At 42.2% G+C, this 24,166-nt stretch overlaps 3 protein-coding genes and 1 long non-coding RNA gene across 4 annotated transcripts in view; 1 reads left to right on the top strand and 3 right to left on the bottom strand.

The window, feature by feature from the left end:
* The first annotated feature begins 354 nt into the window (after window positions 1-354).
* LOC138957791 (mitochondrial basic amino acids transporter-like) lies at window positions 355-1,779 on the top strand. Its single transcript, XM_070328845.1, has 2 exons — window positions 355-521; window positions 1,292-1,779. Exons 1-2 carry the CDS (start codon window positions 413-415, stop codon window positions 1,777-1,779), a joined length of 597 nt encoding a protein of 198 aa, XP_070184946.1. The 5' UTR covers window positions 355-412.
* Window positions 1,780-7,037: 5,258 nt separating this feature from the next.
* LOC138957789 (uncharacterized) lies at window positions 7,038-7,748 on the bottom strand. The gene has a single exon (XM_070328844.1). The coding sequence runs from the start codon at window positions 7,746-7,748 to the stop codon at window positions 7,038-7,040; it is 711 nt and encodes a 236-aa protein (XP_070184945.1).
* Window positions 7,749-8,074: 326 nt separating this feature from the next.
* The window catches only part of LOC138957788 (platelet endothelial aggregation receptor 1-like), a 40,774-nt gene continuing 24,682 nt past the window's right edge, over window positions 8,075-24,166 (bottom strand). The window contains exons 2-4 of the mRNA XM_070328843.1: window positions 12,378-12,911; window positions 9,435-9,566; window positions 8,075-8,933 (exon numbers count right to left, since the gene is read on the bottom strand). Coding sequence (XP_070184944.1) covers window positions 8,563-8,933; window positions 9,435-9,566; window positions 12,378-12,911 — 1,037 coding nt within the window. The 3' untranslated portion in view covers window positions 8,075-8,562. The remainder of the gene's footprint in view (window positions 8,934-9,434; window positions 9,567-12,377; window positions 12,912-24,166) is intronic.
* On the bottom strand, window positions 13,259-17,368 carry LOC138957784 (uncharacterized). The gene is made up of 3 exons (XR_011453187.1): window positions 17,165-17,368; window positions 16,433-16,767; window positions 13,259-13,355 (listed from the first exon to the last, which is right to left on the bottom strand). It is a non-coding gene; the product is annotated as an uncharacterized lncRNA (long non-coding RNA).

Genomic DNA, 24,166 nt, shown 5'->3' with positions numbered 1-24,166 from the left:
AATTTTCTCGATTTGCTCTATAAATCCCTTAGTGCACTGGGATGTCTCAATAACTTAAAATATACAGACAGACATACATACAGACAGATGGATAAAGTGAATCCAGTATACCCCCCTCCAACTTCGTTGGGCAGGGGTATACATATTGTTCCGTATCTGACAACATTTCACGGGTGAAGCAAGTTTACCTTTAGTAGAGTTTCAGAACAATCATGTAAATTAGTAAGCTTTCAGAACAATCACGTATGAGGGCTTACATGATTACGATGAAATAAATAGTAGCCTTTCAGAACAATCATGTAATAGTCACTTTTCAGAACAATCACGCGTGACATACGCCGGGGTGAACGCAGTGATCTTCGGGGTGTACGGCACAGCGCTGCGACACTAGGCGCACGACAGGCCCCCGGGGATGCTGGACGTGTACCTGGCTGGCTGTGCTGCGGGGGCCGCGCAGCTCGTCATTGCGTGTCCCGTGGACGTCATCAAGTGCACGCTGCAGGCCCAGATTCCCCACCAAGGTAATCCCTTGGTCACTGTGCAGCTTTTGAAAATATGTTTATAAATTTGAATATGGTGCTCTGTTGTTGCATATGGGGACCATTTTAGAGTAAAATAAAACATACGGCAAAGTTCTTTATTTGTCTGAAAGAAGAATCTGGCCCAAAATCTTCATGTTTTATTATAAAAAATAAAAAATAAACACACACGTTAATTTTGACCTGTTTACAATCTGTCTGCTTAACGTTTTGACTGCATTCATAACCGTATGTCCAATACTCGTGCACCTCATATAAACGACCCACTTAACACTATGAAGAAGTAAACTATATCGCTTTTATGGTGCATGTGTACGAGTATGTCGTGCCTAAAATCACTCGAACAGTTTGCGGGTAATATCCAATATCTCATTGACTTTTCATAAAGCCTGTCCTTAACTGGGCGAAGTCGACTAAGCGAAGTATACTTGGCGAAGCTGGCCGCACGGAGCTTTAGCACTGAGTTTTGGGTAAAAAGACTTCGCGAAGCTGGCCGCACGGAGCTTTAGCACTGAGTTTTTGGTACAAAGACTTCGCGAAGCTGGCCGCACGGAGCTTTAGCACTGAGTTTTTGGTAAAAAGACTTCGCGAAGTATTCGCCAAGTCGACTTCGGGCTGAATTAAGGACAGCACTTGGGACTCCCAAGATAGAACTTTACGCTGCGGATGAGTTGCAAGGACAACCGACTAGCACGCTGTGTAACTTGCACTCAATCCCTGTTCGTTATGATGAGTATAGTGTGGTTGTGCAGGAGCGACGACAGCGAGCGGTCGGTACTACAGTGGCCCTGGGGACTGCCTGAGAGCGGTGTGGCGCCAGAAGAAGCTAGCGGGCCTGTACCGCGGCCTGACCTCCATGTCTCTGAGGGACGTGCCGTCCTATGGTCTCTACCTCGTATGCTACGAGGCCATCTCCTCCGCCCTGCATCGCAAGGGCTGGACAGACTCGCACGGCGTCATCTCTGACGTCATAGGTGGCGGGCTGGCCGGGACCATCTCCTGGTTCTGCGTCATGCCCATTGACGTCATCAAGAGCCGCGTTCAGAGCGACACGGCAGGTAGGTACCGCGGCTTCGTGCATTGCGCCAGCGTGGCTGTCAGACAGGAAGGGGTGTCTGTGTTGTATCGCGGAACACTCGTCACGTGCTTGAGGGGTTTTCCCGTCAACGCTGTCACCTTTCTTATCTACACGAAGACACTCAAATATCTCAACCGATCGGATGAAGCTAAGAGTATATGAGTGCTTCATCATTGTAAGAAAAAAAGTGCTTACAAAACGGTGACCAATTTGACTGAGTGATGACTTAGGAGAATAAATTAAACTCACTGCATGATACATTACACCTCAAATAGGTTTTGTGTCTTTTATTCAGTCTATTGCGGCACATTACTGAAGAGTACACTACTGCATGTTCACCACCAACCATCTGTTCAGACTTGTATGCAAGATAAGAGCATCCGCCAGAAAGCAACAACCTGGCTGCTTCCTGTGCAAAGTGAAAATGCATTGATGTTGTGGAATTTGGTTCCAAAGAGACACCTTTGTCACTCTGCTAAATCAGATCAGCAAAAGAACCCCGCTCTGTTCAGAAATCACCCACGATATTGATTTGTGTTATCTGTACAAGTGAAAAGATGCTCATAATTGTTTCATGTGAAAGTCTGGAGGGACATGTGGCGGTCAACATGACCTTGTACGCGGGATGGACGGTGCCTTCAGAGTTACAACAACTCAGACCTCCAGTTGACAAAACTCAGCCGCAAATGTCCAACACGGCAGAATGACCGAGGTCTTTTGGTTTAAGCGTGTTTTTATTAATTTCTTGTATACATGTTATATACAGTAACAACATTAAGAACGTTAACAAGCAGACTGCTTATGGACACGTTCCAAAACTAATAATCAATACACATTCTGATAACAAGACATGGCGAACAAGTGATAACTTCAACCCTTTTCTTTCAAAATATTTCATAATATTTTATACAAATAAAGAGAGAGAGAGAGAGAGAGAGAGAGAGAGAGAGAGAGAGAGAGAGAGAGAGAGAGAGAGAGAGAGAGAGAGAGAGAATGCTTTGCTACATCTATTGCTGTCACTGTTAATATAATATCAGCCGAAGCGATCAGTTGACATAACGTAATCTTGTACAGCAGAAAATATTTTCGTATTCAAAGATATAGTTAAGTCAGTATTGCCAAACAAAAGTGTTTTGCAATCCAGAGCGTACGTTGGTAGACTATTGAATAAAATGGTTCTATGTTCTTTAAATTTTGGACAATGTAACAAAAAGTGTTCAGCGTCTTCCGGGCGTACTCCACACGTGCATTCTAAATTATCAGAGAGGTGTCGGTTAACAAGGTCTTGTTGCAAATCGCTCATATTTAATCTCAACCTGCTGTGAAATACCTGTGCCTTGCGGTTGCCTAAATAATAATACTGTGGAACAACAACATCTCCATTCATCAAAAATCTTTTAAATTCACCAATTGACTGCGTTTGTCGTATATTTTCTGGAAGATTATTCCACAAAGCTGTCGTTGAAGGAAAAAATGAAGATTTACATAACTCACTTCTGCATAATGGAACCTTACGTTCAAGAGGGCGTCGTCTGTGGTAAGGATTTACATCGGAAACCAAGACAGGCAGTTTGGAATATAAATATGCTGGGGTTAAACGATTTACAATTTTATAATACAGCAAGAGTTTATGACGACGTCGCCTTTCTTTCAGGGGCACAAAACCCGATTCATTATACAATTTTTGGTGGCTTGTACCACGAACTGCACCTACAATAATTCGGATTGCATCGAGATGCAAGGTCTCCAACTCGTCTGACAAACACTTCGTACAGTTATCCCAAATAACGTCCGCGTAATCAAACAATGGTAATATAAAGGATTTGTATATAACTTCAAGCGATTTTCTGTTTAGACGATACTTGAATAAACCAAAACACGCAATTGACTTTCTACACTTAGCAATGAGACTTTTTATGTGGGAATCCCATTTACAATTACCTTGTAGGATGACGCCAAGGTGCTTGTGATTTTCAACATCAATCAAAAGTGCATCTTCAAAATACAATGGTGGAAGTAACACATTTTTTTGCCTACAAATGTCCAACAATTCTGTCTTTTGACAATTAAAAGTGACTTTCCATTTTAAAGCCCATGCGCAAATTTTATCCAAATCAGAATTCAAAATCTCAGCTCGTGTAACATTGTTATCTAAACATAAATACATGCTCGTATCGTCTGCAAAGAGTTTCAACACTGATTCAAGACCAATACCAATATCGTTAATATAAATGAGAAATAATAGAGGTCCTAAAACAGAACCCTGAGGGACACCAGCAGAAGGGGTGACATAACTTGATTTGGTTCCTTTCAGTACTACTGCTTGTCTGCGATCACTCAAGTAATGTTCGAACCAAACAAGCAAGGGACCCCCTATACCTATCGCCTCAAGCTTGTGTAGCAGACCACGATGCCAAACTTTATCGAAAGCTTTAGATACATCAAAAAATATTGCCTGTGACATAATGTTTTTATCAAGTGCAACACAAAAATCGTCATATATACTCAGTAATTGATAAACAGTTGAATCACCAGCAATAAAACCAGATTGACAGTGTGTAATCAGATTATAATTGTTCAAATAACCAAACACACGGATTTGTACACATTTTTCAAGCACCTTCCCAATACAACTCAGCAAAGAGATTGGACGATAGTTGGAACAAGCACTCCTATCGCCTTTCTTATAAATGGGCGTAATGTGAGCAGTTTTCCAGACAACTGGAAAGACACCCTCGGACAAGGATCTGTTAAAGAGAACTGTAAGCGGTGAAATAATAACAGGTAGTCCAGCTACAAGCAATTTATTATGTATTCCGTCAGGGCCCACGGCCTTGGATAAATCTAAGTTCCTTAGCACTTGGACAACTTCTGCTTCTGTCAATTCAAAAGTCAGTAAAGACGTGCCGCACCAATTTGCCTCGGGCAGGGGATCGTCTGGATTTTCAACTTTAGACTGGCTTTCAAAATAATTATTAAACAAAATCGTTTTTTCACAAATGTTATCAATAATTTTTCCATTATCCTCTAGCGGTGGGATTTCGTTACATGCAACACCTTTTTTCTTCAGAAAGGAATTAACAAGTTGCCACCAATTTTTGCTTCCGAAGTTCTGTTTACAATTTATCCTCTCATCAAGTTCTAAGAAATAATCTCTTTTTCGTTTACGAATTTCATCTGTGTACTGATTTCTGGTCAGGCGGAATAATGCCCACTGCTCAGGTGTATTTAAGCGCTTAGCAACTTGATGTATACAATTTTTTGCGTTTCGTAATTGTAAAATATGTTCAGTCATCCATGGGGCGTCATCTTCACGTACTGTTATTACCTTAACAGGCATACATGTTTTTGCAACACGTAATAAGTGTTCAGAAAACAAGGCAGCAGCTTCATCTATGGACGCATTTAAAACTGTGTTCAAAAGATCAATTTTGTTTAATTCAAACAAAAATGTATCAACATCTAACTTGGCATAATTATATATAGTCCTTTTAAACTGACCTTTTTTAAATCTCTGTGACTTTAATTTTACACATGGCACTGAATGGTCACTACAAATGGGGGGTAACACTACAACTTCACTGATTAGGTTTATACTCGTAGTCAGGACCAGATCAATGCATGAGGATTTTATTTCTGTAATACGTGTGGGTTCAGTAACGAGCTGGTGCAAATTGTTTTTATATATTAAATTAAGAAGGTGGGGAGATGGATTATTCAAAAAATCTTCGTTGAAGTCTCCAAGAATTAGAAATTTATGTGGTGTTCTCATTACTTGCTTTACAGACTCGTCAACCAAGTGCCAATAATCAACCCGAGAGTCTGGTGGTCGGTAAAATGAACCAATCAACACAGTTTCTTGCAATAATTTTGTTTCTACCCAGACTGCTTCAAGACCTGGAATTAATAGGTCAGGTCTTGGTTTGCAAAGTCGTTTTTCACGTAAACAGCTACCCCTCCATATCCATCTGGCCTATCGAGGCGCACTGGGGGATGAAATCCTTTAAGGCATAAACTGTCGTTTGATATTGAGTCACACAACCAAGTTTCAGACAAAGTCACAATATCGTGCTCTAGATCTTCACATTGTAAAATATCAATCTTGTTTCGCAAACTACGTACATTTATGTGCAAAATAGAAGTATCTTTAGCATGCTCTCTACCAGGCGGGCCTGGGTTCGGGTGGACATCACCTGACAATAAAACCAACAGCAAAATGACAAAAACATGTGTCACAAAACTATGCACGAGTATAATGTTCCAGGGCATGTGACCGTAACGCTTGTTTTCAATTGGTTTGGTGAAGTAGGAGGGTTGCGGTTTTGAGTCTGGTGTGGGTTTTGAGAGTGTGGAGTTAAAACATTCAACATTGTTCTCGTGATACACACACACAAAATGAGCATGGAAAAAGATGAAGAGAGAAATTCGAAAACCATTTTGTCCATATAAAACTAGAAACATATATACCCAAACGGTGTCAAAATCAAGAAAAAAGAATTTTTGCGAGCATCTGGCCGATATTGAGTAAAAACAACCAGCCCTGGATCTTAAGCTAACGACGTCTAAAGGCATTCAAAATTTAAGTTACAACTTCTTTGAAGAAGAAGAACCAGGGCTGGGCATTGGTAGCTAGGCATGGAACAAAAATCAGTGAACGGGTATCTCTCTCTAAAAAGGGATAACAGTGGTTAAAGAGCGAAAAACAGGGGAAAGCTATAGCGAAAAACAGATAAACAAAGAGGTCATAACAGTTTTTATACAACATAGAGAAACATAATGAATAAACATGACACAATTTTGACATGATTCTAGTCAAAATCGCTGACGCGGCTGTCAAAAAAGGTTAACAAAATGAACGAAGATGTACAGAGAAAAATTGGTTTCAAAAGTAGATTCATAACTAAAACGAAGAGTGGCCTTTTATGAAAAAAAGGTTCCTGACTTTCAATTTTGCTGAATAAAGGAGTGTCGTGTATGCATGTATATGATTAATATGCTTGTCATCTGTTAAGAGGTTAAACCAAGTTAATTCGCTTATAAATTAGCGTTTATAACGCTCACGGCACACAGTAAACAATGCAATCCACCAACAGACTTCCATACGTGAGTCTGCTTTTTCTTTCCGTACCGCGAAGCTCGACCCTCGCAACATTTCACAACAAGTACACGCAATTTCTATACATTCGCGCACACACAGGTAAAGGGATAAGGAAGGCGTGGCTTGGGCAGTCGTCGCTGAGACCAGGCACAGGCGCCCAACACAATATACTCTGCAGGATATGTTGAACACACACACACACTGTGGTGGCAATATGCAAGTTCAGTGAAATTGGCAACTTGATTATGTAGGCCAGTCAAGGGTTCCTATACGCATTATCATGTAAAGTCACAGGTCTTTCATTGATGCTATAGTTCTTTATTTACTTTGGTTGGACTAAGAACAGCAGGCAGCGCAATTCTGTTATCCTGCGGACAACCCCGTTCATTTTGACGAACACCACCCCGTCTCTCACCCACGTGTCCTCGATCGTCTTCTCACGCTTATATGTTCTGGCTTTCGCGGCGATCTTTGCTCGTTCTTGTGTCAAGTCATCGTTGATGAACAACTTGGGTACTGGTCCTTTTGAAACCGGCCAGGCCCTATCAGAGAAGAGTTTCTTGGGGTCACTTTGACTTAGCTTCTTTTTCTCCATCATCAAGTTCCTCTTGTATCTATAGGCCGTGAACTTGCAAATGATCGCACGATCATAAGTTTCACCGACCCCGGCTTTTCTCCCCACACGATGAGCCCGGTCGATCATGGCGTCGGTGAAGTCTATGCCTACAGCACGACCCACTGCCTTGACAACTTCTTCAGTGTCCTCCCCTTCTTTCTCTGGAATGTTGTTGATGCGGATGCTGTTTCGCCTGGAATACTGTTCAAGCTCGTCCACTTTGTCCTGGAGCAGCTCGATGTGGTTGTCCCGCTTCTCCAACTCTGCCTTGTATTGCTGCAGCTCAGTTCGCAACTGACCAATTTCCTTCCGGAGATGAGTTGCCACTTGAGCGGCAACTGCTTTGGAAATTATCTCCAATACTTCTGGCTCGCAGAATGCTGCCTGGAGCTGGCTTTTCAGAGCATCGTCTTCCATCGTCCTTCCTTTAGTCTTAGCTGGGGTGCTGGCCGCCAGTGACTTGAGTCCGGTAAGTCCAGTGATAATAGTTTCGTCGATGTCTTTTACTTGCCATTGTGGTGACACGGGGGATGGGACATGAATACCGTGTCTGGGTCAGCACATAAAGTTGACCCGTGTCCGTCCCTGCCCGGTTTTGACCCTGCGACCCCAGGATCAAAAGTCAAGTGCTCTACTACCTGAGCTACTCGGGCTCCATGAGAGATCTTCCTTCCTATGCACATCCCATAGCTCTGCCTAAACTGTTTTTTGAGATAAGGGTGTCTGGTAATGTTGAACTTTACCTTTGTAAATTCAGAGTTCTCACAATCCAATGGCATATTTGTTAATTTATTTTAGATACAAGTCACTTATATGAAAGCAGAGATCCAGAATAATTCTTGTAAAAATCATTGACGGATTGAGATACAAAATTAAGTGTCAATCCACACTACACCAAACATGTTCCGCCTTGTTGCTGTCTCCGAACAGTGAACTTTTTGCCAAATGAATTTTGTAACCCACGCCAGTATTGTGCAAAATATTGACGCTCTGCACGACAAGCAGCCAGGCATTTAAAAGATTGAAGGGATGAATGTGGTCGTTTACATGATTGTTAACACAGGAAGGAAGGTGGAGTTAACGACATCATTGTTTAGGGCGATCAGGAAGATGGGTGTGCACAACGGCCACACTACAACGAGCTGCAGGGCACTTGGCACCAAACTATGCTGTTCACAAAAGCAAGCTTGTACTGAGTGATATCCATGTAAGCGACAGGTCAGAGTTCCGTCTAGCTGCTGTGCTCCGAGGAGCTACTAGCGGAGGCGCTGGTTGTCTCGCTGCCCGAGGCACTGAACATCTCGCTGCCATCGACGCTGGAAGCCGGGTCGTCAATGACACTGTCCGTTGGTTGCTGCTGCAGGAACGCTGGGTATCCGTGGACTGCGAGCTGCTTCTGGAACGGCTGTTTTGCTTGCTCGGTCTGGGCCATCACAGGGACTTGCCCGCCTGCCCCGGGCACGTTGTTCCGGCTTCGTCTCCTGGTGAAGTAGACGGCCCACAACGGGACGAGTAGCAGCAGCGCGGCAAGCCCCAGACCCAGCGCCAACAGCGTGCCCGTGCTCCAGCCGCTCTTCTCTGTGGCGCTGCTGCTGCTGCGCACTGCACACACGTCACACCATATCGCAAGCTCTTACAACTATACCGCTTGGCGTGCCCCCCTGACGGTGATGGAGTGATACACGTTTTCAACTGATGAATGATTACACAGTCACGCTACAACAAGACGATATTGACGGTAACGGTGGGGAAATATTGCCACGGGCCAGGAACAACTTTAGATCGCTGTAAATGAAGGGAACTGCTTGCCGACCTTTAAAACCATCAAAAGTGACACGATCACGACAAGGCAAACGAAGAGACAACATTCTTGACAGACAAACATTGACTTAGTCAATCATTAAGAAATTATGCAGGTTCTATAGCTGCATCGCCTAATGTTGAAGGAGACGCGGCTCTCGGAAGACGTGGTGAAAGTGGGCAAAGTCTGTCCTTGCCTGTTAAAATTCGACTGATTGTGCACAAAAATGCTTAACATAATCAGGCTTCATAGTTTGTCTTGCTATGAATGAGTTATCAAGACGAACATTAGCGTTGTTGTACCTTGACACAGGGGCATGGTGAGCTGGTGTGAGTCACAAGCGGTACAGCTGCCGTCCTCCTCGTCGCACGGTGCTCGCTGGGCACACCTCCCACACCGCGAGCACTCCGTCCCGTAGTAGCCATCTGCACAGCCTGAAAAACAACAATTAATTAACCCTTACACTGGTGCAATTCTGTAACACATGTTGCATAGCCACTGGTGAATTAACAGAGAGAAAAATAACAAAAAACGGTCATATAGGTTTTCGCATCCATGGGAGGTAATCGGAACCGACCAAACAGACTGAGCCAGTAGCGCGACATATGTCTGTTTTGTTTTTTGTTTTTTTGTTTGCTTAACGCCCAGCCGACCACGAAGGGCCATATCAGGGCGGTGCTGCTTTGACATAAAACGTGCGCCACACACAAGACAGAAGTCGCAGCACAGGCTTCATGTCTCACTCAGTCACATTATTCTGACACCGGACCAACCAGTCCTAGCACTAACTCCATAATGCCAGACGCCAGGCGGAGCAGCCACTAGATTGCCAATTTTAAAGTCTTAGGTATGACTCGGCCGGGGTTCGAACCCACGACCTCCCGATCACGGGGCGGACGCCTTACCACTAGGCCAACCGTGCCGGTTACGCGACATATGTCGTGACAACCAGGTGACAGTATACGTAAAGTAGCGCGACATATGTCGCGACAACCAGCCTAAGGGTTAACACGCCCATCTTCATCAAAACATATAGCAAAGATACTTTGAAAGCAGCGTGTACAGTATCTATGCATCTATTTCAATGTTGTTGCTCGAAGTATTTTCTAAAATATACGAGGTATGATCCAAACAAAATGATCAAATGTGATTTTCGCACAGACTGTTCGGCGTATCTGGCCCAAAACACAGCAGTAATTAGAACTACTCTCCTCCTACATCAATGCAAAGTCACAAGTGCCTAAGCCAATCAGAAGAGGCCTTAAGGTAGCCTTATTTGGGGTTGCCTTGAGCTCTGATTTGACGGCTTTTTTTAGGTCCTGGGTGCAGTCAAACTTGCTGGCAAAAAGTCTGATTTTCAAAGAGGGTATAACCAGAAATCACAAGGGGTGTAATAAGGTCTGAAGAATGTGTGAGGCAAAAATGGGATCATTTGGTCTTTTAGGAATGGAGTTACGCCCCTTATTTTGTGGAGACTAACATTTTCATGAAGGAGAAGGGAAGTCTGGGTTTCGCAGTTTGGTCGGTGACTGCTACACTCGTAAGTAAGTTTGGGTAAAAAGGTTTCTGCATAGCACGTGACAATGACTGTGCTGGTAGAAGACAGAATATCGACAGCAACGGGACCTTCGTGGTCGAAAAATACAGCGAATAACCCTGTTTCTGCTTTGAAAACCTCGCTTACAAATGTGATGCATCTCGTCATTTTGGTCTCGACACGCTTTGTTTCTGTGTTCTCTGGCACTAAAGTAGAAGGAAACCAAAGTCTGATAATCAGTGACTACAGTAACAACAAATTTGGGTATACTGGGTTCACAACGGTTGAGCAGATCGCGTGCAAGAGGACCCTGATGCTCCTTCCGTTCCCCTGTCAGCTAATGAGGCACCCATTTTGCGGCCAGCTTTTGAAGCGGAAGATCATTGAGTAGAATTCTCTGGACTGTTCCATATGAAAGTTTAAGTTTTGCACTCTATACTCGCATGTACACTTTTTGATCTTAGTTCTTAAATTTTGACACAGCAGCTACATTATCCTCGTTTGAAGCGCTCTTCGGAAGGTTTTTTGGCTTGTCATAGTTATTCCCCTTTTTCCCAGTTTCGATTTTCCTTTTCTTTTGTCAGATTGTAGAATATGGAACAGCTTTGATTCATGTAGGCCTAACGTTCTTCAGCTTTGTAGACATTTTCCTCCATCATACAGCTACACTCTTTCAAAGAAGTGAAGATTTTCATGGCGCTTGACAAAAGACCTCGTTTTGAAGCACAACCCAAAAGTGACGTATTTTAAAACCTCGTCATTTATGACGTAGTAACCTAATGACGTCATCTCTTAGAGGTATACCAGTTAAATAGTTGGCCTTTCAAATGATATATATAGAGAATACTACATGGCTTGCTGTGTCGTACCAGATTTACACGAGTTGTTTTTTTAAATACTGAACTGCGAGCGAAAGCGAGCTGTTCACTATTTGAAAAAGCAACGAGTGTAAATCTGGTACGACACAGCAAGCCATGTAGTATTCTGTTTATCCTACATACTGTACTTACGTGTATTTTACTGAAAATGTCTTGCAGACGAGGCAGCTAAATTGAAGACGCTTGTTTTGGAACCTCGATCTCTTCTAAAGCCTCGTGCAATCTATTACGTCAAAGCAAAGACACGTCACACTGAAAGTGTGGCGTGACGTGTTAGTTCTAAAGATTCATCGAGGGTAATTAGCGAGCGCAATTTTTGTTTCTATAATGACGTTTGTCTCGGTGACTTTGGCATCATAAGCAGGTGAAAAACAGGTCCCTGCCAGACTTGCTTGACATGATATACACACGTGTGATTTGAACGATTATTATCTCATGGGTGTCTCTCTCACGTATGTAGGATAAATTACTTTTTATGATCAGTGGCCTGAGACTTGTATAATCGCGGTTTGATCATTTTGTTTGGATCATACCACGTAACTGTTCTGTCGTCAAACAAACTTATAAACGTAACATAGGTCCATGCCTGGCTACTTAAAACAGAAATATAGTTATTCTAGAATTTTTAAATATGGCATTTCAGGTTGACTATAAAGATTGCTTGGCTATTTTGCACAAGAGTCCACTCTTCACTTCACTTCCGTGATAAGTGGACTGATAACTGCCCTGATTCCAAGCACACCTCTACACGTGTGATGTCTCTGTAGACATCCAATGAAAAGTGTCGATGAAGACACGTGACCTGACCTCTGATGGTATACGTGACCTACCTGTACAATTGGGATGCAGGAATCCCATTTTGCACTGCCGACAGTCGGGAGGCTGGAAGCCTGGTTTCACACACCTATCGCAGGTGGTACCCCCCAGACCCGGACTGCAGACATTGCAGTCAGGCGGCAAGAAGCCCCCGCGGCAAGTGCTGCAGAAGGGAGGGTGGAGGTCGACCTGACACTCGGTGCAGTCGGGCGGCTTGAAGCCGGGCCTACAGCGGTCACACTCGGGGAACTGCCAGCCCGGCTTGCAACTGTCGCAGTTGGGAGGGGCGCAGCCAGCGTTGAGCACCGTGCAGTTGGGGCCCGTGAAGCCAGGCTGGCACTCGGCGCAGTCGGGCGGCTTGAAGCCTGGCTTAACGCAGTCTGCGCAGTCCGGGCCCCGCAGTCGCGGCTTGCAGGCCTGACACAGCGGGGAGGTCAGGCCAGGGGTGCGGCACGCCGAGCAGTGGCCCGTCACTTTGTCACAGTACGCTTTGCCCGCGCACTGACCGCACGTCTTGCACAACTGCCCGTATTTCCCCTTTGGACACACTTGCCAACAGAGAGAGAGACACATATCCTGTTAAAATACATTGTTTTGTTTGGAATTTATTTTTAGACAGATATAATAACAATTTCTGCATCACTAGATTAGGCCATCAACATTTACAATAACTCGATATATTATTTTATACGAAGAATTTGATTCATCTGCTGCTTTGTGCATTTAGCCGGACATTACAGCCTCGATCAATAAAGATAAAACAAAAGACGATATGCTCCCCTCGGCCCGACACAAAAAGGCTGGGCTGGCTGTCTATAACCTACCAAACATATTAGAGTATGTGCTTGTAAATTGTCCTTACCGACTTTTATATTGGTGCACGTGTCAGCGGCACCCGAGGTGAAGACTTCTTGCCCTGTGACAGTGTCCTTGCATCTCATGCTGCAGGTGATGGTTTTTCCAGACTCATACATTGCCGGGTAAAACGTATACTGGTTGTGGACACACAGCTTGAAAGTATCAGTTTTTGCAAAAGACCCAAAGTACAATCATTTTGTTAGAAATCACACTGACATGGGGGGCGGGTCTACGCGTGTCTTTGTGCTAACAAAGGGTCAAAGTCTAAAGTTGTGCTGAGAGGAATCTACTGAGACTATGTATACAGTTTCTTGTGTTTGAGCACAGGCTAGGCAGCAGCAACATTGTCGTAAGCTCCGCACACAGTGTCAGAGAGGTGGCTGCTGTTGCGTGGCCGTCGTTAAGCTTACTAAAACTTTAAAATAAAACTCTAACGTTATCCAGTCTAAATGGCCAGTTTGCTTGGCACACATACTAATAAGGATGAATTTACGCCATCATTCTCTCCATTTCGAGGAGTCTTTTTCGATATAGTTTTCTGTATGTATGTTAAAGGCACAGTAAGCCTCCCGTAAACCATCACAGATACGGTCAGGCTTTTACACACAGTACAAACACCCTTTCATTTAAACACTCACCGATTGAGAACATCCTAGGTGCCCTCCGTAAAGAGCGAACAATTTTCAAAGAATTTATTTTTGCGTGGTTTATCTTACCCCTGAGCCATCGTGAACCCGTGTGATCCAGTTTCCCTTTTTCACAATGTAGTCGTCAGTTAGCCTTATTTGAATGCGACTCGATGTGAGCTTATTTACAATAGCACGTTTTTATGCACGAAACAAACGGCTGTGGTTCACAAGAACTCTAGCGATGGCCTTTGACTGTTGAGAGGAACGGCGATATGCACTGACTGATAAACCGTCGTCTGCTAAGACCATTGCGTGACCCTGCTTCGGGGCTTTTCTTTTTTCAAACTTTCACAACTTCGAATTGCACTGATCTTGTCTTGATGAAAAAAGAATTCTTTTATGATTAAAGAATGTTTGTGTAACAAGCTAGATTTTAAAAGTTAGGTCTAGCGCAAAAACGCACCACGGTCCAAAAACATTCTGATAATCATCGATCCACGGCTGTCGCTAGTTTAAGGGAAGTAACTCATTTTTGACCTGAGTGATGGGTCCAACAAGTGTTCGAGACAATCTGCAAAATTAATTCTTTAAAAATTGCTCGCTCTTTACGTAGGCCACCTAGGATGTTCCCGTTTGGTGAGCGTTCAAATTGTAGGGTGTTTGTACTGTGTGTAAAAGCCTGACAGTATCTGTGATGGTTTACGGGAGGCTTACTGTCCGGGCGTGATTTCCGGGATATTCATAACAGCCGTCCAGCACCAAAACGAGGCGCCATTGTTCTTCAGGGCCAAGTCCACGAAAATAAATTCTTTGAAAATTTCTCACGCTCGACAGAAAGCAGCCAGGATGTTCCCGTTCGGTGAGCGTTTAAATGGAAGTATGCTTGTACTGTATGTAGACGCTCGGGGAGCTCTGTGATGGTTTACGGGAGGCTTACTGTGCCTTTAAGATAAGACACAGATAACTTAAACAAAACTAATGTCCGTTTTAATTATCACAAAACGATGGCGATGCATCTTTCAGCAGCACATGGCATCACTTAGGGAACAAACACAAATACAACGATTAAACCACCTTACCCCATAGAAGACTCCCTCCCTTTTCAGACCCCCAACAAGGCATTTTCAAGACCCTGTTTTATAAGATATTCTGTTTATAACCTCTGTAAATTTAGGTCTTAAAAAAAGGATTCCACTACCTAATATTCACTTGGCGTCTAATTATGCATCCGTACCGAATATGCATACCAGCGCTCATTGGTTAATAACAGGATATTCGATGATTATTTTCCCGTGGGTAGCTTCCCTTTGCTGCACACTATTTACATATGTTTTAGACCAATGAGCGCTGGTATGCATATTCGGTGCGGATGCATAATTAAACGCCAAGTGAATATTAGCGGCTCGCAAACGAAGATTCGTCCAAATGATGGTTAAAAACAACCTGCAGCGAGCAGAAGCTGAAAACTAAAGGTGCATATAGTTCAAACAATCATTCAACTGTATTTATTTGACCTTACACAGACTGTAGGAAGAGGCAAACCGTCTTGAACAATATTTTCCCCCGGGAAGCGACTCCAAGAACACAGACGACTCGAAGGTGAGTGACGTACCTTGTAGTCTTTCTGTGATAGTAGTAGTCCAGTGGACGATACCTTCCGCCTGTGGTTTAACGTCGTTTTCAACCGTTCAAGGTTATATCGCGACAGTATGCTTACTGTGTGTGTGTGTATGTGTGACGGAGTGATTGAGTTTGTGTTACTGTTTGTCGATTTCTTACGTGAGCCGTGAAGGCTTCGCCTCTTGTTTTCTTGATGGCTTAGTGCATATTTCAGGGGCGAAAATCTTCTACAGCAAACATTTTCATGCTGTGACTCTAAAATGTGATGAAAACAAGCCACATTCTGGTCATGTCTGCTGATTATCAACACCTACAATTGTTTGAAGTTTGGGGTTTTTTTTGCTCCCAAAATAACAAAGAAAATATCAACCTAAAGTTTTTACGAACACGACCCCGCTGTGACCCTAAAATGAGACAAGGGTAAACCAAACTAGGGTCATGTTGGCAGATTATCAAACCCTAAAGTGTTCAAAGTTTCAAAGCTCTAGCTTCAAAAACGTCTGATAAAACGTCAATGTTAAGTTATTATGAATCAAACATGATCCCCTGTGACCCCAAAACTTGACGAGTGTCAATCCACCTCAGGTCAAGTCGGGAGATTATCAAACCCTAGAAGTGTGCAAGGTTTGAAAGCTCTAGCTTCGAAAACATCCGAGATAACCTCAACGTTAAGTTTTTATGAAACTACATGACCCCGCTGTTACCCCAAACTGGGGTCACTTCGTGAAATCATCAAGCCCTAAAAGTGTGAAAAGTTTCAGAGGTGTAGCTTGAAAAACATCTGAGATAACCTCAACGTTAAGTTTTTTGTCCACGTCCGGCCGTCAATACAGACGAACAAATATGAATCCTAAGACTCATCAATTACTCAGGTGAGTCAAAAAGCATGATTAAACTAGAATACATCAATATACTGCAGATAAGTTAACTACAACAAGTTCGTATTCGTGTGCTGTTCTTACCTGTAAGAGAAAAACATCGTCAGATTTCCCAGCACAGTTACATTGCGGGAACTTGGTCTTATCTTTCGTCCTGTCTTTGTTGCCAGTACATTCCATCCCCACGGGATGAAAGGCGAAGCAGTTTTTAAAGCACTGTGTGCCGTCAAATCGAAAAAATATATGTTCCCTGGTTCTTGAGTTGCAGTTGCTGACGCCACCTGAACCAGTAGGGTCTCTGCGGGCGAGGGCTTTCGTGGAGTTGTAGGTGCAGTTCACAACGCTCAGCTGACCGTACATGAAGGTTTCTGGACATTCCGCGTACTGGTCATAATTGGCTGCGTCTCCTGCAAACACATCTACAAGCACGCATCCATATAAAAACACACACACACACTCAAAACACAAACACACACGCACGCACGCATCCACACACACACATACACACATTATAAACAAAACTTGGTCCATGCTAGCTATAGTGTAACAGCAGCAGCACACCCATTCACGGTGCCTGCTGTGGGCTTACGTTCCAAATACAGGGTGACCCAAAAAAAAGAGTACCCAAACAAAACGTCATAAATTGAACAAAAATAAAGCAATCTTCATAAAATGTATTTACACACACAAGTAGCCACTGCTATTTCATGATTTTCCTTGTATGGTAACGACTAGTGCAGGCTTAAAAGGTAAGTAGAGCTGTAAGCAGTACACCGGCAACAAAAGAGAAGCAAATTACTAAATGAGAGCACCGACCTCGTAGAGTGAGAAAAACAGCCAGAAAAAGGATGAAACTCAACGAAGCCGTCAATGGAACTGCAATAGATATTTTGAACATGATGTCAAGTCCTTGTCATCGCCAGAGAGACGCATCAACTGGTGGTCAGCTGGCTGTTGTCACAATCTCGGCGATCCCCTTGCTACAGATCTCTGCAAATATGAACCACATTTTCTTCTACTGCCGATGTCAGAAAAAACCTCCAATTTAGTACCACAAACGCGTCATTTAGTACGTAATGATCTAAAGTACGTCACTTGTGTTCACGACTTGCAGTTGGGTTTGGGCTGAGCGCATGGTTCCCGCCCTTATTAGTCTCGGCTTTCCCATTTAGGGGGGGGGGGGGGGGGGCACCATTTTGGAACCCGGTCAGAGACTATAGTTAACAGTTCCGCGGCCATTTTAGATCTCGCACATGCGCACTTCTTTTATCGCGAGCAGATTCGACCTATTTCCTTTTCCGGGTGATGCGCATATCGTTTTTCGGCATGTTTATGTCTTTTTCCTTTTCCGGTTGATTTCACCGCATGCGCAGATCGTGTTATTCGCCCACGTTTCTACGCAAGGGACACTACTCCGGCGCACTACTCCACCCGTTGAAAGGGGGAAACATTTTCTTCAGTACAAGTAGTCTTTATGAATAAACAATTAACAAGAAGGACGTTGTAAATTCATTCAATGCAGATAAAATAAGAAATATGTTTGACGAAGTTTTTGTTCTGTTCTTATTCACATGACAAAATATGTGCAGATCGAGAGATGTTATTAAAAAAAACGTGTTCCAGGCAACTCGCAAACAGATAACCGCTGTGTATTTCACCACAACTGACCCAACGCAAAGGAAACATGACACACTACTATTTGGCATACCTTTTTGCATTCGTTGAACTTTCCCCACTAAATTCGGCTCACATCAGTCGTACTAAAAAAGTTTGTCAAAACACGACACACAGGCGATAACAAATGCCCACCTGAATGGTGGTTCGCAACCACACACTAACGACTGTCGAGGCACGTAATGAATTGTGCAATCTTCCGACCACCATTTTTTAAGTCGGTTACTCCCATTACTGCAACCAATAACACAGCATGTTGACGCCATCGCTAATTTGGATGTAACGTGCGGTTTTTGTTATAACGTAGAGGAAAACACACCGTCCCGTTCAATTGCTTCCATCACGTTGAGCAGACGATGCAGCGGTTGCTCGTCGAAATTTCCAACCAGAATCGCTTTGGGTATCACGTGAGTTTTCCTTCTTTGTACATAACGGTTATATGGTTTGTGTTTCTGCAACTGATTTGACATGTGCAAGTTATCGGGAGAGGGTGTATGGTTGGGCGCAAAATTGTGTCCCTCCCTCTCCGTTGCGGCTGAGTGATCGTGTTGCGTGTCGAGTCGATTCATTCGTGTTATCAGCACTATTGATCAGTAAAAAACCGATAGGCTGCTTTTACCTTCACCGTTTGTTGGTGTAACATTTATGTTTTTTCGTAGTTTTATTCATTCTCTCCGTGATTTCTGTGACTGTTGTTATGTCAGGGGGGTTGTCTTTTTGTTGTTTTTGTCAGCTTTCCGTATGACTATGTCTTGATTGTCAAATAGCTCCTTGAGGGCTTTCTTTCATCTTCAGAGAGGTTGGATTGTAGTTTCTTTAAAGAGAGATTTTATAGTTCCATTCTGGTATTGAAGATGTACTCTTCGATTGCTTCGTTGCCTCGTGGGGGGTTCCAATTGGACTTTGTGTAGAACGGAGGTATTTCCGTGTTGGGGGTGTTTTCACGGAAGTGAAATTGGCATCGAATGTTTCGTGCAAGTTTGCAGAAATCTGCAGAGATTTGTTTTCTCATGGTTGGTTTGTTGGTTTTAGGTGTTGGTATGAATTTGGGGCCTTTTGCTAGGCCCAGATATTGTCCATCCGAGAGTGGCAGAGAAAGGGGGAATGTACGTTCTGGCTCACCGATTCCGACAGACCCTAAATATTAACGCAAAATAGGCTTCTGGACTAAACTTTTACTAAAATGAAACATGCGACAAAATCAGAAAATTACTGCATAAATCCATACACACAAAAAATACAGTAAAGTAAGGTTGTTTTGAACCAATGCCGGGTCTGTCGGAATCAGTAACCCAGAACGTACATTCCCCCTTTCTCTTATACAACATTCTTAAGCTCAATACGCTCTCTCATTTACAAACTTTACTTCAGATCATATGTTCTTTCACTGTTAGAATTATATCTGATACATGCAATGTGACTGTCTAAACGAATAGTTAACTCTTTACAAGTGATTCTATTTTTACTTTTTCTTCCCGTCCTATTTGAATCCCCTTTTTTAAAAACTGCTTTTTCAGATCTTCTATATCGATTGGCTTGTTATATTCAGCTCGTGTTTTTGTTTGAATACTTGCTTTCTTACTTTTGTAGTCATCAAAGTCTGTTTGTATCTGTTTGAATTCTTCGTCAGAAACTTTTGAATCTTCAAGTGCTTTACTGATAGACAGTTTTAGGCTAGACAATTTTGATGATGCAAGAGTGGAAATGGATTCGTGTTTTTCAAGCTTTTTCACAATTTTTTTCATTATAGCTGATGCTATAAATGATAAACCACCAACTGCTGCTGCCACACCACCTAGGATTAGAGAAACTGGAGTCCCTACTCCGGTAGCTAACAGAATTGTTCCCGTTACACCTGCAGCTGATGCAAGGATAGTAGAACCAGTGCTGGCATTAGAAAGGCTGTTGTAAGTTGTTGAGTACTTACGTCTAGCGCGAGAATATTTTTCTAATTCATCTTCTAGTTGTTTTTGTATATTACTAATGTGTGCCAGTCTGAATTGTTGACTTTCTGCTGCACTTTCATCAATATTAGGATAAAGCTTCACACTGCTAGTCATCTTTTTAATGCAAAATATAAAATATTTATCTTAATTCTCACTGGCCAGTGTTTCTGCTAAGCTTTGAAGCTGTTCATTGCTTAACACCTTATCTGTATAGTAGAAAGCAATCAAATCAAGATAAGTAAGATTAATACTTCTTATTTCTGTTAAATTATTTATATCTGCGTTAACAACAACATTTTGGTTTGACGTCTGTTTTTTTATTGTGTTAGAATCCTTTTGAACAGCAATAAATACTCTGACTTCTTCAACATTTAATGGTCTCCAGTTGAGATTTATTCCTCTCATTAGAACAGTGTTTGTGGTTTCTTCCCTTTTCCTGACAACTATATCAAATATCATAGTTGCATTCTGCCCTATTGGAAGCTTGGGTATAAAATCGACAATGGTGTCAGCGTCCTTTTCAACACTTTGTTTTCTGTGAATGAGATAGTTGTTCTTATGGAAAGGTTTAACTGCAACTTCTCCCCTGCTGTTAATCGCAGGAACAAGGCTAACAATTAGTGGTCCAGCATTGATTGACTTACGGAATGTGTCGTCTTTTCCAACAAGAGTGTATGGACTCACAAGTTCAAACTTCATTTCCCAGTCAATCTTTTTCATAACAGGACTAAGTACCCATTTTTTATTCTGATGTTTCCACATGTAGAATGTGTCATCGACAATTGGATCAGGTACATTAACATCACGGATTTGACCTAGTTTGAGGAATCTTGGTTTCTTTTCATCGTCGATTTCCTTTCTCTTGTAATGACCAGTGTCTGTAAACTCGAATGCATACACTGCACCAACTTCAGCATTGCTCTCAAAGTCGATAGCGTCTGCTAAATCTTTCAACTCTATAGTTGAACATGCAACAGGATAAGCTATTGTAGGTCCACTCAACATTTTAATACTCAATATTTTATGGAACTATTTCCAATGTAATGTTAAACAAACAATCAACTGGTTGTCCACTTTGATTTTTCAGATCAATGTGTAGGAATTCATGACACCCTTCCTCCAAGTCCTTGAACTGAAGTGTCTTAAATGTTGGCACGTGCATTTTACAAAAAGAGGCATCACTCGGTGGAAGAATCCTAAGCAGATCAGAACGCTGATCATTAAACAGATTATAGGATGTGTTAAGCTCTCTCATGTGAACAAACAGTACACTGTTAACATCCATGTCAATGGGACGTGTTCCCTTGTATATATTTGTAATTCCAAGCATATCAAGGAGTTTGGTTGGAAACTCAAATGATCTGTTTCCTTCTCTAGTTTTGGGCATAGTAAGAGTAGCAATGAGACTTGCATGATTTAAACTCGCTGTAATACCTACTGGAGCAAACAATTCTTTCTCTAAAGTGCAGAAGTCATAGTAACCATCTTCTACAGAATGTGTTTTACCATTAATTCTAACCCAGTTGTTAGCCTTTTTTTTACTGATATTATACCAAGTAACCTTGTACATAATTTCATGCAGTGCAACTTTCATTCCTCCATTTTGATTGTTGATAGGGTTTGCAAGTTTAACTGGCACACTAGTCTTCACATTTGTTAGTGTGATAAACATTTTTTATTCAACAACAAAAATGATTCAGTATAAATTCAACAAAGACATTAAATACAAAACTGGACCATATTACAATCCAAAGACTATTTCTTTCCATGAGTTGGACTTTGCTGTAACAGAAACAGAATCCATTCGCGTTAAAGTGCCTGACCCATTCCATTCTTACCTAAATCCCCCAATCAAAAATGATAGTGTTCCAAAGATGTGGAACTCTCACCCAATTCAGTTCTATCAGAATCAGTTAAACTTTGCAATATTCTGTGCAACCACAGGATGTGGAGTGTCCTATGCAGACCACATGAATAATTCAAACTTACTGACAAAGTGTGTGTACACATTTCACGTTTACTATCAGTGCAGGAGAATCTTGTCTGAACTTCAGGCACCAATGCCGCATGAAAAGAGCTGGAACCCATTCAACAATAGGATAAACATGAAAGTGTATGAGCGTCTCTGCAATGAATTCAATATAGATTTTAAGACCGACTTTAGGCAAAAGCAAGACAAAAACCATGGCATGGGAACACTATATTTATGGGGTGTCCACAGGAGGTATAATTTTGATTACTGGCCAGGTCATACATCTTTTTCTTCAAATGTGCAGGTACAGTTAGGATCAATAGAACAAGAGCACCACAATGCATGGACTACTTTTATATTAGACACCGGCAAAGGTTTCACTGGATCAGGTGTTGAAAGGATCAATGAATCTATCCGAACATATGCGTGGTGCTTGCTAGGCTCGCAGGCACAGACACGATCAAACATAATGAGAACAAGCACAGGGTTTGATGCACAGAAACAGTTGTTATCAAATTTAGAAGATGTCATAAACTCTGCAGTTGATCTGCCTTCCAGCATCAAAAGGTATCAAGACTCTCTCCGTTATGCAAAAGTTGACTTTGCTGTTGGTAACTGCCTTTACATGTTACCTTCTGATCTCCAGCTGCAGATTGGAACAATAACAAATTATAACAATGAAATCATTATTGCTAGTGACACCCAGCCGCTTGGAAAGGGTGAAGAACTGAATTCAGAAATCAGAACGATGTTACAGCCATATCACAATGAACAGAAACAAAGCGTGACAAGTGAAGATCACGCTGCAGGTGAAGATCATTCTGTCACTAGTGATGATCAAGCTGTTAGTATTAGTGATGATCATGAATCGCAGAAGACTGCTCTAGTAATTGGTGGAGTGGGTGTAGGCTTACTTTTGCTTTATTCTCGTTAGCAGAACACCTGCAATTAAAACTATTAGAGTCCAGAGATGTTCAGCCATGAAACCAACAACTTTACCTGCAAAAGATAACAGCCAGCTAACAATTGAACCAATGATTCCTGGAAGTGCACCCAAAGCTTTTGCTGCTAGTTTCTTTAATAGTTCTGCAATGTGTTTGAGTTGTTTCTTTACCCATCCCGGATCAGATGGAGATGAAGGTGGAGGTGGAGGTGGAGGTGTGACAGTGCCACCTGTGAGTGTTAACACTAATGTGCTTATTGCAAATCCTAACGCAGTTAGTATACTAGCTATTGTGATTCCCTGCTCTCTGAAAAGCGTTCTAATTCTTTCAGCAAGAGTTGTGTCTTCGTAAAGGATTCTTTGAATTGTATTTTTTATTCTGCTGACCTGTGTTCTCAGTTGTTCTCTATTGTTACTTAGAACTTCTAACCTTATGGCTTTCTCCTCCTGCAAATCTTTTAAACGCTTAGAAATTCTGTTTTTTACTTCTTGTTCTAGGTTCAAATCATCAGCATCAGCAAGTTTTTGTTTCTCTTTGTTTATATCTTCATCCAGCTGACCTAGTTTTGACAGATTATTTGCTATTTCACCTCTGATGGTTTGTAGTGATTGATTAAGGGCTTCTATTTCTCTCATAGGTAATAGTTCATGTGGAGTCTTCAATGAAGTTTCCTCAGAAAAAGAAGTCTCTATCTCTTGTATAAGTTGATCAGCCTCATCTGCAAGTTTATTAAGATCTTGCAATGGAACAGATTCTATTTGAGTAGCAGTTGGTAGTCCTAGTTCTGCTTGTTGAAGTAAGGAAACAACATGGGAAGGTGATGACCGTGTGCTAGGCACAATATCTAATTGCCTAAGTCGATTAGCAGTAAGTTTTTGTTTTAGTGAAACTTTTGATAGAAACTTAGCAGGATTAGATTTATATGTAAGTTGGACTTTTTCTCCTTTATCGCTAGTTGTATATAAATGATTTGCTTCCATTTTGAACTGGTTTGGATCTAAAACATCAGGTTCTTCTCCTAAACTTTTGTAGAAATCTCTAACTTTACCTTCCAGAAGTTCATGTCGTGCCACCTCATAATGCAGTGAATGATGGTAGGGAACCAAAGGGATTGCTTCGCTCATGTCGTCCGCTGGCTCAAATAAATCTTCAAATCCACCTTCTGCCATTTGTAACTTATTTTTTATTTTGAAAATAAAAAAAGATGGCACAATCGTTCGGTTCTGTTCTTGATCCTTACAGAAGGCTGAAAGAACCTCTCGGGGTAAAAGGAATAAGGCAA

Source organism: Littorina saxatilis, unplaced genomic scaffold (genome assembly GCF_037325665.1).
Source record: "Littorina saxatilis isolate snail1 unplaced genomic scaffold, US_GU_Lsax_2.0 scaffold_416, whole genome shotgun sequence".
Classification (NCBI taxonomy): domain Eukaryota; kingdom Metazoa; phylum Mollusca; class Gastropoda; order Littorinimorpha; family Littorinidae; genus Littorina; species Littorina saxatilis.
This window is presented reverse-complemented; position numbering and strand designations above follow the sequence as displayed.